Source organism: Sorex araneus, chromosome 9, assembly GCF_027595985.1.
Source record: "Sorex araneus isolate mSorAra2 chromosome 9, mSorAra2.pri, whole genome shotgun sequence".
Lineage (NCBI taxonomy): Eukaryota > Metazoa > Chordata > Mammalia > Eulipotyphla > Soricidae > Sorex > Sorex araneus.
Window position 1 is genome coordinate 48,196,971 of NC_073310.1, and position 16,978 is coordinate 48,213,948.

The 16,978-nt window shown below is 36.5% G+C and overlaps 1 protein-coding gene across 15 annotated transcripts in view; it reads left to right on the plus strand.

Annotated features, from left to right (window-relative positions):
• PARD3 (par-3 family cell polarity regulator) overlaps nt 1-16,978 on the plus strand; it is a 645,483-nt gene that overhangs the window by 391,735 nt on the left and 236,770 nt on the right. For 8 of the 15 annotated variants that reach the window (XM_055147130.1, XM_055147126.1, XM_055147117.1 and 5 more), the window contains 2 exons: nt 6,594-6,753; nt 14,033-14,222. In XM_055147130.1, the coding sequence (XP_055003105.1) occupies nt 6,594-6,753; nt 14,033-14,222 (350 nt within the window). The remainder of the gene's footprint in view (nt 1-6,593; nt 6,754-14,032; nt 14,223-16,978) is intronic. The other 7 variants (XM_055147131.1, XM_055147132.1, XM_055147128.1 and 4 more) reach the window with 1 other exon arrangement.

Below are 16,978 nucleotides of genomic sequence, written 5' to 3' on the forward strand. Positions count from 1 at the left end.
CTCCTTTTTAATATAAAAGTGGTATTACTATATATATTAAAAGGATTTTTTTTTTAGAAAATTCATTTCCAAATCTTCATGCTTGGTTTCACCTCACCCCATATTTCACCAGCTTTTATCCCCATAAAACACCATTGAGACAGTTCTTTTTATTGTTTGTGTTTTACAAAGTTCTTTCCAGTCTGTTTCTTCTTACTCACATGTTTCCTGGGTGATAGTCACTCCCTGTTCTTCAAGTACCATCAGTGTTTGGAAAAAATCCCTTCATTCTGATTCCAGCCCTCAGTTCTATTCTACTTGTTCTAGTTCCTCACATCTTTGTCCAGCTGCTCATGGAGGTCTTCATCATTGTCTCTCTCCCCCAATTCGCAGATTGCCCCCAAATTTGTGCGTTTTTCCTCCAAAGCCAGTTTTCCTGTAAGGTATATTTTCCATATCCTCCTCCTAACCCCAATACCCTACACCTCCGCCTTATAACTGCTATCACCTTCCTTCACTTGTTGAAACACTAGATCTGGCATCACTTTTTACCTCTCAAATGCCTTTACTATTTCTGTAGCTTCTATCTTGAATTTCTTTTCTCAATCTTTCCAGCTGTCTTCTCCACCCCCCACCCCCCAGTCACTGCCTGAATTCAGCTGTTTCCACAATCCTTGCCTCATCCTAGAAATGTAGATTTAAGTTTTCTCCTCCAAAGTATTCTTATAGTTCTATTTATTTATTATGTATGTAGCCTCTTTCACTGTTTTGGTTTTTTCTTTGGTTTTCTTTCTCTATAGCAGTAAATTCTGCGTACTGGGACCTTAGCTCTGCCATATTTTTCCATCACAAGGATCTTTCCAGACCTGGTACCTAAATATGTTCTGAATAATAAGAAATAGTTCTAAAGAGCTGTTCCTGCTCTTTTAGAAGAACTTACTTTCTATTAGAGAACTAAAATTCTTAAGAAAATTATCTGACAGGTAACAATAATTTTTTTGGTCAGTGATCCTACATTTCATTTGCTTTCATAGACCTGTTGCTCTTATTTAAGTACATTTATAAATATTTCATTGACATTGATTTTTTTCTTTGAAGTGGTAAAGAAGCACGTTTCACTTTTTTTAATGTCCCTGGAGAATGCATTATATTTTTGGGGGAAATAGTTCCTTTCCCCTCCTCCACATTCCATTTTGCGGGCACAGCTTGCAGTTTTCAGGGGCATGCCAGTGTGCTCCTCATCAGTCCCCCAGCAGTGCTCAAGGGGCTTCCTGCATGCAAAGCAAATCCGTTGAGCCATCTTCTCATCCACAGGGGAAAGTTTCTTTAGTCTATGCATCTTTTTTTCATTGTTCAAGATATCTAAAGCAAGAAACAAAGAAGTTAGTCATCACTTCCTATCAAGAATGCATTTAGGGAAGACCATGAAGAAGTTGGGAAGGGGAGTCACAACTTGACTATTGAATATAATATGTTTAAGAGAATTATAGATAAATGTTCTAAGAAAATTAGTGCTTGTGGAAACTACTGCAGTTCAACATTGTTCCCAGTCCTTTCATTATTAGATGTCATTCACCTTTCTCATAAATCATGTTAGAAGTGATTTCATGGAAAGCCAGTAGAGAATATGCCCAGCTGTGCTTTTGACTTAGACCCCATGCTGAAGGATTTAGTCACAAGGACTACTTGAAAATGCAATCTCTCCTCGGGTTTAATCCTTTCAGAATTATAAAGTTATACTGGAATTGGAAGGAACTTCAGGTAACATTTTTTATATTATTCATTTTATGTATTAAGAAATTAATGCAGAGAGGTCAAGTGATTTGCTTAATAGAGACAAGGTTAAGTAGATAGAGAGTAAGTTAAAAGCAAGGTGTCTATTCCTTTTGTGGGTCTGTGTGGGCCTAATTGACTTTGATTGTGTTGTTTGGGCAATTTATATTATTCGTGTTGGAAGATAATCTACAATGACTGCAGAGGTCTTTACATCAGAGGCAGTTTCATCCTGGGTCAGCCACATATCTGTAGAATGACATCTTAGCTTTTCTTCTACCCTCTGATCCTTACTGTTGCCCACATGAGAATGTGAAGGAAGTTCAGTGTGGATGTGTGTGGAAGTTATAGGTATTTAAAACAACTTTATAAAATTAAATCACCATGAATTGCAAAGTTATTTGTGATTGAGTTTCAGGCACACAATGGTCCAACACCAATCCCTTCACCAGTGTCCACATCTCCATCTATATCCCCATTCTCCCTCCCAACCCCCCAGTTTGTCTCTATGCTAGGGACTTTTTTCTTTTCCCCACTTTTTCCCTTTTATGCATTGTGGTTAAGGATACATTACTAACAGGGTATCATGTATATCTCTAGACCTCCATTCAATACCCAGTTCTTGTCCAGAGTAAATGCTTCCCCCTATCACTCTCACAGTGGTCCCTTCCCTGAAATATTCCCTCCCTCCCCACACCTTGCCAAGCTTCCTACTAAAGACCATTTCTCTTGCTCTTATTTCTGTTACCTTTGGTCATTAGTTCTTTCCCTGTAATCTGCATATGAGTGAGATCATCCTGTGTCTTCTCCTTCTGACTCATTTAGTTTCTCATGATACTCTCCATATCCATCCATGTATCAGCAGATGCATTACTTCATTTCTTAAGGTCAAGTAGTATTCCATTGTGCATATGTCCCGTAGCGCCATAGCCTCTTACCTAGTCTTGAATGGGGCCTTAAGCACTTCCATCTCTCTTCTTCAAAGCTAATCCCTGCCTTTCTTGCTGTTTCGTGTTTCCCATCTTGAATGTTAGTGCTTTTTCCAATATGTAATTATAATATGGCTCATATTTATTCTCATTTTAACATTGTACCCTGCCCTTGGCTTTATAAAACTACGTCCATTTGTCTTTGTATGCTTAAGATATCTTAACTATTTTGAAAAGTATCAGTCATTCACTAATAAATTTATTCATCTAATTGTTTACCCAGTTTCTGCTCTGTACCAGATATTAGGAACAGAACAGACTAAAGTCTTTAAAGACTTAAATATCAAATAACAAGTCCATGGTAATTGCTAATGAGGCTCCAGATTTTCATTTTCTGAGGGGGAATTAGTGCCATATCCATGCCAAATTTGCAGTGTTTATAATAGAGATGGTTGGATCCATTTTCTTTATGTGAAAGATAGTATTTGACCCACTAATGCATACCAACAACAACATAAGATTTAGCTCAACTCTACAGGAATTGTATTCATTATTTAAAAGAAACCAATGATGGGCTAATTATATAATGAAAGGCAAACCCACTGGATTATTTCCAATTGTTTTCTTTCCATTTTTTGAATAAAAAAGCAATTTGTGCTCATTTGAATCTATTTCTAAGAGCAGACTGTATTTACATTGTTTTTAGATATTCAGGTTAGTCCTGGTATTTATATCTTTGTAGATAAAATTGCGATAAATATTAGTTTACCTAAATATTATTCACCTACCTTATTAATTTCTTTTAAAAGTGGCTACATTGTGATTTGAAAAGCCCGGTTCAAGATGAGAAGATAGTCTTTGACTTGTGATATACATTTCTATGCTAGAAATAAGATTTACTCTACACTCCTACTAAGATGAATTATCTTTTTCACCCTCTAGCTCAATTTTCTTTAGTGTGTGAAAGGCATCCCTCCCTTCCTTCCTTCCTTCCTCCCTTCCTTCCTTCCTTCCTTCCTTCCTTCCTTCCTTCCTTCCTTCCTTCCTTCCTTCCTTCCTTCCTTCCTTCCTTCCTTCCTTCCTTCCTTCCTTCCTTCCTTCCTTCCTTCCTTCCTTCCATTCCCACATTGCAATGCTCAGGGATTAATCCTGGCTCTGCAGTCAGGAATTACTCCTGGCAGTGCTCTGGGGACCATATGGGATGCCGGATCGAACCTGGGCCAGCACCTACAAGGCAAACACCCTACCCGCTGTACTGTCGATCTGGGCCTAGCATTCTTATTTTCACAGGGATGATTATGAGGGTATCCAAATAATCATGAACCACTAATAGAGACTAAAGAATATTTTTTGCACTGATGAGTTCCCTCAGATATTTAATGAACAAAAAAGTCTATAAAATTTTGAAATTTGAACAACAAACAGCAAAATGAAAGTTATATTTTTTAAGTTTTGTTTCTGCCTCAATTTGAGATTAATTTTGACAGAGTGTTTGTATAAGGAGAAGATCAGGGCCAGGGAACAGTGAGCCTCCCAGAGCACGCAGAGCTGCCTTTCTTCCAGGCAAGGGGCACCGCCTCATGCCTTTTGACACAGTCTCCTCCTGAAACTCATGTTCTTGCTACAACAAAAAAAATCATAAAAAAGATTTAAAACAACACTGTGTATCCTAATCAGTTTTTTTTAAAGAAATTAAAAGGCATTGTATCTTCTGTTAAATATTTATGTCACATACTGTTGATGCCTCATTTAAATCTCTTTTGAGATGCAAATTGGACGTGGCTAGGGAGGTAAGAGAGGTATAGACACTTTGCCATGAAAGTGTTCAAGTGCCTGATTCTTTCTGAACAGGCATTTTGTTTTTCCCTAGGAAGTCTGCTGCATGTGCTGTTTTTAATGAAATTTTTATTAGACTTTATAAAATTGTAAAGTAGCCTCTTGAGATCTTTAGGGGTGTCTCATGAAGAAGCTTTATAGAGAATTTTATCATCTAAGCACTCGAAGATTTATATAGTTAAATATATTTGTTAAGCAAACAGGATATGTGTCTGTCTTATAATAAAATTAATTATTGTATGGCAGGGAGGTTTTGTAAATTGAGATTTGACTAGCGAGTTTCTTTACTGTACATGCTCATTAGAAAAATCTGTGTATCTTGTTCTTAGGGAATAAAGGCGATTCCTTTTGTTTATTTTTATTTTTACCTCCCCAATGTACTTTGGAATTTAGGCATAGTATTCTTTTGGAAAATATTCTATTTTTTTACACCAGAGACCCTGGATATTTAATTTACTTTTCAGTAAAGCTGTCAGTTATAATCTGCAATTTAAAAAAAAACTAATAAAATAAATCCTCATTTCACAATTTAAACCTTATTGAGTCTAATTCACTAGTGCTGCAAGTTTATTATTCTCCTGCAGTTTGACGTGCCTCCAATTGTAATTGTGTTGACCCTTCAATGCAGTACATCTCCCCAGTGCTTATCAAACTGGGAGAGATAAGTCCACAATTCAAAACTTCATTAAATATCTCATTTATATTAAACAGATGATAGCTTCTAACAGCAGTAATAATTTGTTCAGTCTGAGGAACTGAGACAGTTGTGTTTTCATCTGTTTGGAATGTGCAGACTTCTCCCACTTTGTTAGGTTCTGCTCCCACCCCCGACCCCAGTCCTCTCTGCCTTTGGCTACAGACCAGCAACAAAGCCTCCAGCGGTCCGCAGGCTTCAGCTCCGAAAGCTGTGCTGGAGCCCATACCGGGAGGGCTTTAGTCTAGTGTTCTAATCTTACTTCAAGCAGACTTGCTTCAAAGCCTTACTTGCATAGAGTCCCTGTTCATTTTATTTTATGAAGAAGAATTTGACGGTAGAAAGCACAATCATTTTATTTTATTGTATATTTATTTTGTTTGGGTGAACCAGACCCCGCAGTGTTCTGGGGGCCATTTGTGGTTCCAGGGTTTTACAGCAGTCATTTTAGAGAATGACACATTCAGTTTTAATGTTTGGCAATATAAATTGAACTATGTATTTTGCCTTTTCAGTAGATAGCATCACTGTCACTGTCATCCCATTGCTCATTGATTTGCTCATGTGGCCACCAGTAACGTCTCCATCGTGAGACTTGTTGATACTGTTTTTGGCATATTGAATACGCCATGGGTAGTTTGCCAGGCTCTGCCATGCGGGCGAGATACTCTCTGTAACTTGCCGGGTTCTCTGAGAGGGGTGGAGACAGTAGATAGCATACACTTTGAAATATATATCTTTGCCCGCTTCATTAGAAAATATGATCCTGTTATGTGCTTCTCTCGGTTATTATCTCATATGTAAGCTAAAACTGTTCCTGATTTCTAACATAAGTTTAGGTCTGATGTACTGTTCAGGACATCTGAACTGGTAAATGATCTTCGGGTCTTGCAAAGTAGGTAGCAATTTCTCCCAACATACATACAAATATTTGCTAATCATTAGGTGTATTTACATTTTATGGGTGCAAAAGGAATATTAAATTCCAGATTTCTTTCTGCAAAACATGCCTTGTATAGAGCAATGGATCACAGAGAATTCTGAAGTAAACTATAACTTAAATTGACTTCAACAGATACAACAGTCAAATTGGAAAAAATAAGCAAAAAGATAGACCCCTTTTTTAGGTTTTAATATACATATTTTCCCACCAGTGGTTGAAATCTGACAGAACTTCGTGGGAGGCACAGTATAAAGTGGCACAGAAAGTTGGTCATTAGGCAGAGCTGTCATCACAAATTATTTTGGTACAGGGTGAAAAGTTCTAGTTCATTTGGTACCCAGTTGGATGCAGGCCTTGGGCAAGTTGTTATAATTCCCCCATGCTGCTAATGGGCTACAGTACTGATTTCCCCTATATGCCCTCCCTACTTTGTCTGTAGCCGAAGTCACCTGGAAGCCCCTCTGGACCTGAGCTGCCCATTGACACCATGTTGGATGATAGAGAACGAAGAATCTCCCATTCCCTCTACAGTGGAATTGAGGGACTTGATGAATCACCCACAAGAAATGCTGCACTCAGTAGGATAATGGGTGAGTCAGGTAAAACTCTGTTTATCACAACCTATTTTATGCTTTCAATGGTTCGTGGAAAGGTTATTAATGCATTATTAATGTAAAGAGGACTAGTTTTGGGGGGAAAAATCCCAGATTTATTATAATCATATAGGGAGTGTTAATGTGAAGAAATCAATCAATACATTTATTTGTTAAGTGAGTTTTAGCTCCTGTAACATGGAAGGGGGAAAAAAAAAACACAATGATCGTCCAAAATGTTTTCCAGGGATCAGGTTGTTCTTACTTTGTGTGAGATACTTAGTGAACCTGTGTGTGAAAAAAGAGAAAGATTTAGTGGTTTCTACTAAGAAGGGCTCGATGATTTGTATATTTCTCAGATTACCATACTATTTGGGAAGAGGAAATATATCCACATGCTGATAGTATGTAGTGTGTATAGCACATGTCTATGAAGTATTCGCATTTACTTGATTTTTACTTAGGAGCGGGTTACCATATTATAATTGCATTTCCACTTTCGCAAAGCCTTCATTTTAAAATCCTGAATCTTGTTTTCTGCATCCTTTGTTTGGATTCAACACCATACTGTCTGCATGGCCCCCAGTGGGTAATGAGGTTATTAGCACTTGCTCTGCAGCATTTCTGCTTTCTACTAACAGATCCAGTTAATAAAGAGTTGCTTTGCCACAGGAGTGGTTGGATTTACTGAGTTGCTCATCTTGGGATTAGCTTGCGAGAGTTTTCAAATTTAAAATATCAGAAGCTGTTTTGATTAAAATAGCACCTGACATAAAACACTTTTATTGCTGGTATGTTTTGTAAGGCTCTAATATAAAACCAGACCCTAAATTTAACTCTTTTCTTCATACACTTAATGCAGATTCAGTACAATTCAAGTTTCTTTATGAAACTACGTAGGAACAAAACCTAATTTTACTTATCAGTAGGTCTTTATGGAAAGCCTGCTATTTGCAAGATATACATGGTTTTGCTACAGATACTAAGAAACAATCTCTGCTTTCCAACAAATTTCTACTGGGCATGATAGGAAAGGATGCATAAGCAAGTAGAATTTGTTGTTTGTTTTCCCTTTAATCCTTTTAGGTTTCTAGTTTGGAAAATTACTAAATACTTATTTTGTTTCACACGCAACTTAGATGTTCCAGCTCTGATTTTACCTTGGAAATGTTTTTCTTTTTGTCTGTGAGGCCTAAGTGAAGGTTGAGGATGAAGCTAAAAGTGATGTACGCCTTTTAGGTGGCAGTCTTGATGGTGCAGTTAGATTATATTAATATTTGCTTGTTAATCGTAACTTTCTTTGCTGTTGTGGGCTTCCGCATTCCTTTTGGCTTTGGTGTAAACTTTGCCTTTGTTAGAATAACTTATTGGTGAAAATTCAGATCCCTTGAGAGAGAAAGAGTGCATATGTCTCCGGATCTGTGTGCATACAAAGTGATTTGCTGTAATTTCCCCTTTATTATAGGAACATAGGACTTGCCATACTGAATCAGACCATTGGTCCACCAGCTCCTGTAACCTGCATCCTGCTTCCAATCCCTGATGCTTCAGAGGAAGGCGAAAAACTAAACTTAAACAAAAAAAAACCCTAAATTTGCCTAGTGACCTTTTGCTATATTGTATATGGGTTGAGGACTCCTTCAGTTTCTTCATGGTCTATTTCCTTGATTTTGTTAGCTCTGACTTCATTGGTCCTCCTAAAATTGCATTAGAGTTGACTTTGTTTTCCCTTCCCTCTGTAAAGATGTAATGGACTTTTAAAGCTCCAGATGCTCCTTCCAGGACAGTAACTTCCCTCCCTGCTTTGTGCTTTGAGATGTACTTTGCATGCCCTCGGGGCCCAGTAGTGGTGTCCTGAGAGACTCTTTACCCTTTGGTGCTAGGCCAAATTGATTTGGAATGAGGTAAATATTTTCTTCAGACAGGTTTTGTACATGTATTAGTAACTACTGACCCATATAGTTTTGGCTTGTCCTGAGAAATATATATGCTTCATTTGATTTATCTTGAGATTTGTGAATTTACGTACCTGTAGTATACTATTTGGAAAAATGAGCATTTCAGTACCCTTTTTTGGTATTGTTGACCATAACAAACTAATGCAACGTCATTTCCCAATTAAAGTTATGTTTGTTGCAAATAAAATATCAAAAGAAGGTAGCAAATATAAGATATTAGAGCTTGAATTTCTATTAACCTAAACCAATAGAAATAGTATTTATTGTTTTCTATAGTATCTTGGTGCATGGAAATTTCTCAGGTCTTCTTTTGGTTAATGATTGGTTTCTGTATGTTTTGAATGATTCTCGGTTAGACACTGGTTTAGATGGTGGTATTTTCTGCTGTGATTTAAATATCACTTTATTTTGAAATTTCAGCTGATCAGATTAAGAAATAATTATTCTTATGCAAACATAGTAAATGTTCACATAGACTTTTATATAGTATGTGTAGGACTTTAGGACATAGGTAGTATTAAACTTTCTGGTTCTTTCTATGGGAATAAGTTCCAGAAATGAGAGTTCTACAAAATACCCCCCAAAATGGAAGAGATGTTGGAGTTGGAAGCATGGGACTTATTTTTAGCCACACTTTCCCACTTAATAAAAGATTTAAGATCCAAGATCCCATGAAGATTTTTGTTTTGTTTATTTTTGGCTATTCCCTATTTCTTAAAATAGCCCTCTGTGAGGGAATACTGCGATTAGACAATGTTAGTGATATCCATGGAATTTTTTATTAGCTTCAGTTTGTATACATATTTCTAAGCAACAGGCATCAGCCAGTTTCCAGAACTTATTCTTGATTCAGAAATTGAAAAAGATAATCACTGAAGTACCCAGCCTGTTTATCATTCATTTGGGGAATTATAGACTGAACATATGTCTGATGTGTCTAAAGGTGCAAAGTTTCTCTGTTTCTGAACCAAAACTGTAATTATATTTTTCTAAGTCCTAAGTTCCCAGAGTACTCTGTCCAATAGATTTCTTTAGCTTTGGGTGGGAAGGACCAGAGATGTCACCAAAAATTTCTCAAAATACTATCTTGTATGGAGTGACTCTCTATTGTTCTAGATTTACAAGGATTCATCCTGGTCATTCATTAGAACACAATCTGTAATGAGCCTACATAAAAGCTACATTCATTTTTTAAAAGCCTTAAAAATATTTTATAGTTAGCTGGACTGTTTTAATAAAACAATAGTAGCAATCATACCAATTGTTAATTTTTTGCCACTGTCACTGTCATCCCGTTGCTCATTGATTTGCTCGAGAGGACCCTAGTAACGCCTCCATCTTGAGACTTGTTGTTACTGTTTTTGGCATACCGAATATGCCGTGGGTAGCTTGGCAGGCTCTGCCGTGTGGGAGAGATACTCTCGGTAGCTTGCCGGACTCTCCAAGAGGGGCAGAGGAATCGAACTCGGGTCTGCCTCCTGCCAGGCAAGCGCCCTACCGCTGTGCTGTTGCTCCTTTTTGCCACTATGTAGACTATATACAAATGCACCACAAATTGACACTTGGACCTTCATCTTCCCTCCAACTTTTTGTTATCTAGAGAATTTTTTTGTTTCAAGCAAAACCAAAATCTATTGTATTTATTTTAGAATTCATACTCAGTAGTTTTTATATTCATATATTTGTGGTTTTAGAAATTTATGTTGAAAATAATTCCATCTTGTTAGGAATTCAACATAAAGAAATAGAACATTAGGGTTTTGGGTTTTTTTTTAATTGCAAGAGATATCACTGCCAGTAATTTTTCTCATTTCACCTGTTTCTCATGTCATGCATGGTATTACCTTCTCTGTAAATGTACCAATGAATAAATGTTTAGTAAACAATCATTCCGTATCTCATTGTTTCACTTCTCTGCAAGGTAATAACTGATTTGAACCTTAGTTTGTAGAACTTGATTAACTAGGTGAGAAAAGAAAAATTTTTTTCAGGACAAAGGTTTCTCAAGTTTGCTTTTAAGATTTCACATTTATGATGTACCACACTTGTAAGCTTAATTGAGACATTTTGATATGGTCTGGGTGGAGGTTAGTAGAATATAGAGCCAGAGAGCTTAATCACTCATTTCCTACAATATTTTTCTTGAGTTAAGTCCCCAAACCTGACCTCCTTGTTAAGAAGTGAAAAATTGATAATAAATGACTCTCAGCTCTTTTGAATATTGCCCTACCAAATCAAGGGTGGGTGAGAGAAAAATATAACGTGTTTTACAATAAATTCTACTAATACTAATATGTCTTACATTAAATTTATGAAATTTATAGCACTTAAGATACAATATTTCTACCCTAAACTACATATTATTAAAAAAAAAAAAAGGTCATTGTGAAAGAACCATTTGATTTTCTGTATTACTTATTGGTTGTCTTGTGTCTATATTCTCTGAGCCCAATAATTTTAATTTTTGCTGTAAAGGATGAGTGCTCTGTGATTACAGCAAAAATTTTATTTCTAATAAATTTTTTTGTCTGGGAACTTGATTTGAACACTGTGATAGTTGGTCTTATCAGTTGTTACCTGTCAGTTGGGATGAGCCTGGATCACCCTGTTTTTTTTTTTTAAATTTTTAAAGTCTTTTTGAGAAAAGGAAATGTCTTAAGGAGGAAGTTTTTGTGTATATGTGTGTTAGAAAATTTGCCTTTTATAGATTATAGCTTATTGATAGGTTTTATTTTTTTGCTGCCTCAATGCTAAATTAAACAAATTGGAGTGCATATGTGATTTTAAGTTAGCAAAGGAATACAATAAATCTTAAGTTTGCATACTTTTGTCATGACCATTCATAAAAAATGAATAGTTCTCACCATTTACTAAAATACATGCATTTTTTTAATTTATTTTTTTTTTTATTGAATCACCATGTGGAAAGTTACAAAGCTTTCAGGTTTAAATCTCAGTTATACAATGCTCGAACACCCATCCCTTCACCAGTGCACATGTTCCACCACCAAGAATCACAGTATACCTCCCCCCACCCCCTCACCCCTCCTGTGTAGCTGATTAATTTAACTTTACTTTCACCTTATTTTGATTACATTCAATATAAAATACGTGCATTTTAAATCAAAATGGTTTACCTTGGAAAATTTAAGTAGAGGTTTCTATGAAGTTAATGTTTCTATAATTGGGTAGTTATAGATAATGAATAAATTTGAAATTTTTCGCAAGTTGACTTGTGTTTTGAAAAGTACATTATTTTTCTCTTGTATTGAACTATTTTGAACATTATATGTTAAAAATTTTAATATATCCATGTAGCCTCCAAATTCTCAAAGTTGTGTTAGAATAAGTCATAATTTATGCATCCTTCAGAACTTTTTTTCCATATTGATTGGTCTATTGATTGATTGGTGCTGTCAATCAAGCTGTGGACTTCAAACATGAAAAATATGCTCTATCACTAAGTTATGTACATCTCCAGTCTCAAAGGCTTATTTATGCTTGAAATATCTTTTCCAAAAAAAGACCGATTTAAAAAAACTTAAAAAAAATAAATAAAAAATCTTAAGCTATTCATAACTGCTGTGCTATTATTAAAATAAATGAAAAGTAACCAGGTGTAAAATGTTGGGCAGGTACAGAACTTTTTTGTTTTGGGTAGGAATCAGTATAGTTGACTAAGCAGTTTTGTACATTGGACTTAAAATCTGAGATATTCTACCCTTCTGTGACGTTATCAAGATATTGTCCAGAGGTTGGAGCGATAGTACAGTGGGTAGGGCGTTTGCCTTGCATGTGGCCGACCCAGCTACGACTCCCAGCATTCCATATGATCCCCCGAGCACCACCAGGAGTGATTCCTGAGTGCAGAGCCAGGAGTCAGCCCTGAGCATCGCCGGGTGTGACCCAAAAAGCCAAAAAAAAAACCAAAAGATATTGTCCAATCTCCTAACTTTATTGTGAGAGACAGGTCTGTGACATACTTACACCATAATACACATTTCTGTATAAAATTCTCTATTAAAGGGTTTTTTTTTTTTTTGATAAATTGCTTTTTACTCATAAGTGTGGCAGAAGATTTGGGAAGGAAACCAGAGGAACTAACAGTGTTTTGAGGAAGAAGATGACAATGCTTGGACCCAGCTTTATCTTTAAAGATTTAGGTCCTCGAGTCATAAAGTTACCCAATTTTTTAAAAAAGAAATGTAAACACGTGCCATGCTGATGCATAAACCTGAGCAAGCAGGTTTTTCTAAAAGAAACAAATTAGTAAAGATAATTCTAAGTCTTTTCTTATGTTACATTTTTTTTTGTATTTGGACAAGCCAAAATCTGAAGGCTCCCCTGGTGTGGTCTAAAACCACCTGAGCAGGCAAATTGTGATCAGTTTTTACTGCCATTTCCTGCTGCAAATTTGATTCTGGGCATGCCTCTGTATGATGTGTCCCCGCATACGGTGGTGGACTTTTCTCTGTCTCACACATAGTGATGTTATTGCCCTGGTTTAAAATCAGGTTCATCATTTCTCCCAATGGAGAAGACATTGGATACATGAGTCAGGTGTTAAGTCTGTTGAGATCCCCCAACATCTGCTGCCTTCAGCCTTCATGGCGGTCTGCGCATGCTCCAGTGCGTTTGCCAGTACCAGTACCAATGAGTGATCACTTTCCATACATTTGTCTCCCCCACTGATGAGGTCTTCTAACCTCATGTGCTAGGTGCCTAGCAAATGAATGAGTGGATGATTGATACATACCTCCTTGTTTCCTGGTAAAATTTTTCATAGGCTGTTTGTAATTTAGAATTCAGATAGCATTTTCACATTTTTTCAAGTCTAGAAAATTTGCCCATTTTTTAATTCACTGGGGGTGGGGCTTATACCTGACTGGGCTGAGGGTCATGTTTGGGAATCACGTATGGTGCTGTGGATCAAATCAGAACTGGCTGCATGGGGGCAAGCACCTAAATCCATGTTCTGGCTCTTTAACCTTGTCTTGGGAAATTTAGTTTCTTGAAGTTGCATATGTGCCTAGGGTTATATTGCTGATATTTGAGAGCAAGGAATAGACAAGAGGTCTCATTTGACAGTCATTTAAATATATATGCATGTATTGTATATATTATATGTATGTATATGTACACCCAAACACACACACACACACACACACACACACACACACACACACACTCCTGATTCTGTTTTGTCCTACCAGGAGGAGCAGATGTGTGGAAATTTAGACATTTCCTAATGTAACAAAATATTGACATTAATAAATTAAGCACATAGATCGATGTCTAGAATTTCTTTTTCTTTTTTCACTGGACAGGTAAATACCAGCTGTCTCCCACAGTGAACATGCCCCAGGATGACACTGTCATTATAGAAGATGACAGGTTAGCCGTGCTTCCTCCTCACCTCTCCGACCAGTCCTCTTCCAGTTCCCATGATGATGTGGGATTCGTGACAACAGAAACTGGAACCTGGGCTAAGGCCACAATCACTGATTCAGCAGACTGGTAAGATTGTTTTCCATACTTAGAAGGCCTTAACTCATGGAATTCCCACTTTGCTTTATATTTAAATGGTTTATGACTGAGCACAATAGTTTTTTTTATAGCAGTGTTCTTTCTGTTTTCATGATTTTTATACTCTAAATTATTATTCTATTTTGTTGTTTGTTTGGTTTTGGTTTTGGGGTCACATTTGGTGATGCTCAGGGTTTACTCCTGGCTTAACACTTAGGAATTACTCCTGGTGGTACTTGGGGGACCATATGGGATGCTGGGGACAAAGCCGGGTTGACGGCTTGTAAGGCAAACACTTTCTCCACTGTACTATTTCTCCAGCCTATTACTACTCTTTTAATAAAGGATTATGCGTAATCCCACACATTTGTTAAAGTAATTTACAATTATAGACCTTTCCAGTCTATAGTTAATACATTATCCTTTTCCCAATTATAAAGGAAAGGAAAACAATAAAACCTACAAAACTGGCACTGACAAAATCTTTTTTCTTCCTTTTTTCCATTCCCCCCCTTTTTATCTTTGATTTTTGAGCCACACCAGGCAGTGCTCAGGAGTCACTCCTGGTTCTCTGTTCAGAGAGTCAGATGTGGTGTTAGGGATCAAACTGGAGTTGGCTGCATCAAGTCACTTAATCCCTGTACTATCTCACTATCTCTCCAACTCCTCTTATTTATGTTTTATCATCTATTAGGTCAGTATTAATTTGAGGAACTATTTACTGTTAAATTCTAAGCAAACTCTGAAGATTACTGAGAGATTATAACCATGATTTTATTTGGGCCAGATTAATAGTTGATAGAAAACTCTTTTGAACTTTTGTGATTGCGTTTGAGTGTGTATTTAGTTAGAGGAATGGGTGGGCCACACTCACAGCTGCTGGGGGCTGTTTCTAGCTCTATACTCAGTAGTGCCCACCCCCCACCCCGGTGGTATTGTGGAACAGGGCTGACCTGCTTAGGAGCAAGTGTCTGACCTTCCTCAGCTTTCTTTTTTGTGCCCTAACAATACTATTTAGAATGATTTGGTTTTTTTCTAAAGATAAAACTTTGGGGGAAGTCCACTGCTATCTTTTCTTCTGCGTCATTAAAAATAGAGGCAAGCCTTTTATAATTTTGAATCAATCTGTGGCACGTAGATGTGGATGTGTGCTGTAATTTGCATGTTTAGTAATTATGTACATAGTTATGCCAAAGGAAAGTCCCTCATAGGGTGACCTTGTTGGGTTGTTGATAATTAACACAAACCATGTGAAGCATCATACCAGGAGTTTCTTATCACCTTTTCTCTGGGGTCTTTTATGAATATATCAGCAAAATTATATTTAACTGATTTGGCACCATTCCTTTACCAGTTAGCCATTTCTATTTCTACTTTTTTTTCTGGCTTGTGTCAATGTTAAATGTTAGATTGAGAGAGACCTGGCATTTACTTGTGTTAACATCATAGTAATGATTTTAACAAAGTATACCACTTTCCAATCATCTCCCTCATTCCATTTCTCACATGGTCACTCAAAGATAGAATGTGCTTGTCCTATTATGTGGATGTTGTCTTGGAGTGAAACTCACCTGTTATTTGCATTCTTGAAAATTCCATCTCTGGCTTTGCTTTTGTCTTAGCTCTCTTACAGAAAACACAGCATTTAAAAATAGAGTTATACTCTAGCCTGCATGATAATGTAGCTTTGAATGAGATTTCTGGTTTAACATAGAGGGGGAACCTGCTATGTAAAGTAAAAACCCATTTGAAATGTGCAGATACAGTTAACATTTACTGCTGCCATTTATATCTGTTTCTGAAAGTGGAAGCAACAACAAAGAGGGCGTAAAGATTCAGTATTTACTGTATTCATCTCAGTGACAAAAGCCTTTGACTCTCTACCATGATGAGAAAATGCGAAGGTGGTCATAGCACTGGATCTGTTTGGCGCCTTGTAGAGCACTGTTGATGAAAATAAATAAATAACTAGTAGAGATAGATTGTGGCATTAATTTCCCTGCGGGGATTCATGAAATGGTAAGAACTTGTGTGATTTTGCTGTGGGGAATGTGGGACAAGTAGAAGAATATGAATGAAGGGTTATCCAAACAAGAATGGCAGCTGTTCTGAATCACAGCAGAAAATGTAAGCTTTTCCAGCCTGACAATATCTCCCTAATCCTTGATGAAAATGTTATGAAAACAAAAGGGCAATAAGACAGGATTAATAACTGGAATTTTAATAACATTAGGGGTCAGGATATGGTTACTTTTTTTTTTTTTAAGAAGTCAGCTGTCTGTCCATCTAACTTGTTAAATATTCTAGTGTATTGTTTATTGTGACCAAAAGTTGTTTAATGGGTATATAGGTAGGAAGAATTAATTATGACATAAGCTTTATATAGTTATTTTAAACTTATTAACTAACAAAGTAATTTGACGTTTGAAATTGTGTGTTTTTACAGTTCTCCAATAGCTGTGAAAGGCTAAGTAAGTCAAGTTGTTAAATTTTTCATTTGTTGTCTAATTGAATGTACCTTATTCAACCCATTAATTGATGTAAAGAATGCAAAAATTTTTTTTCTGAAGAAAAAGACAAAGTGCCATATTTTAAGTTTAGTGACAACATAATTTCCAGAAAGGGGATACACAGTTAGTTTAAAATATACCATATAGTAGTATAAGCATCAGTTTACCTTAATTAAAAAATAATTTAATAATAATTCATACTGAAGATATATTTCTGGACTAGGGAGAGAGTATAGA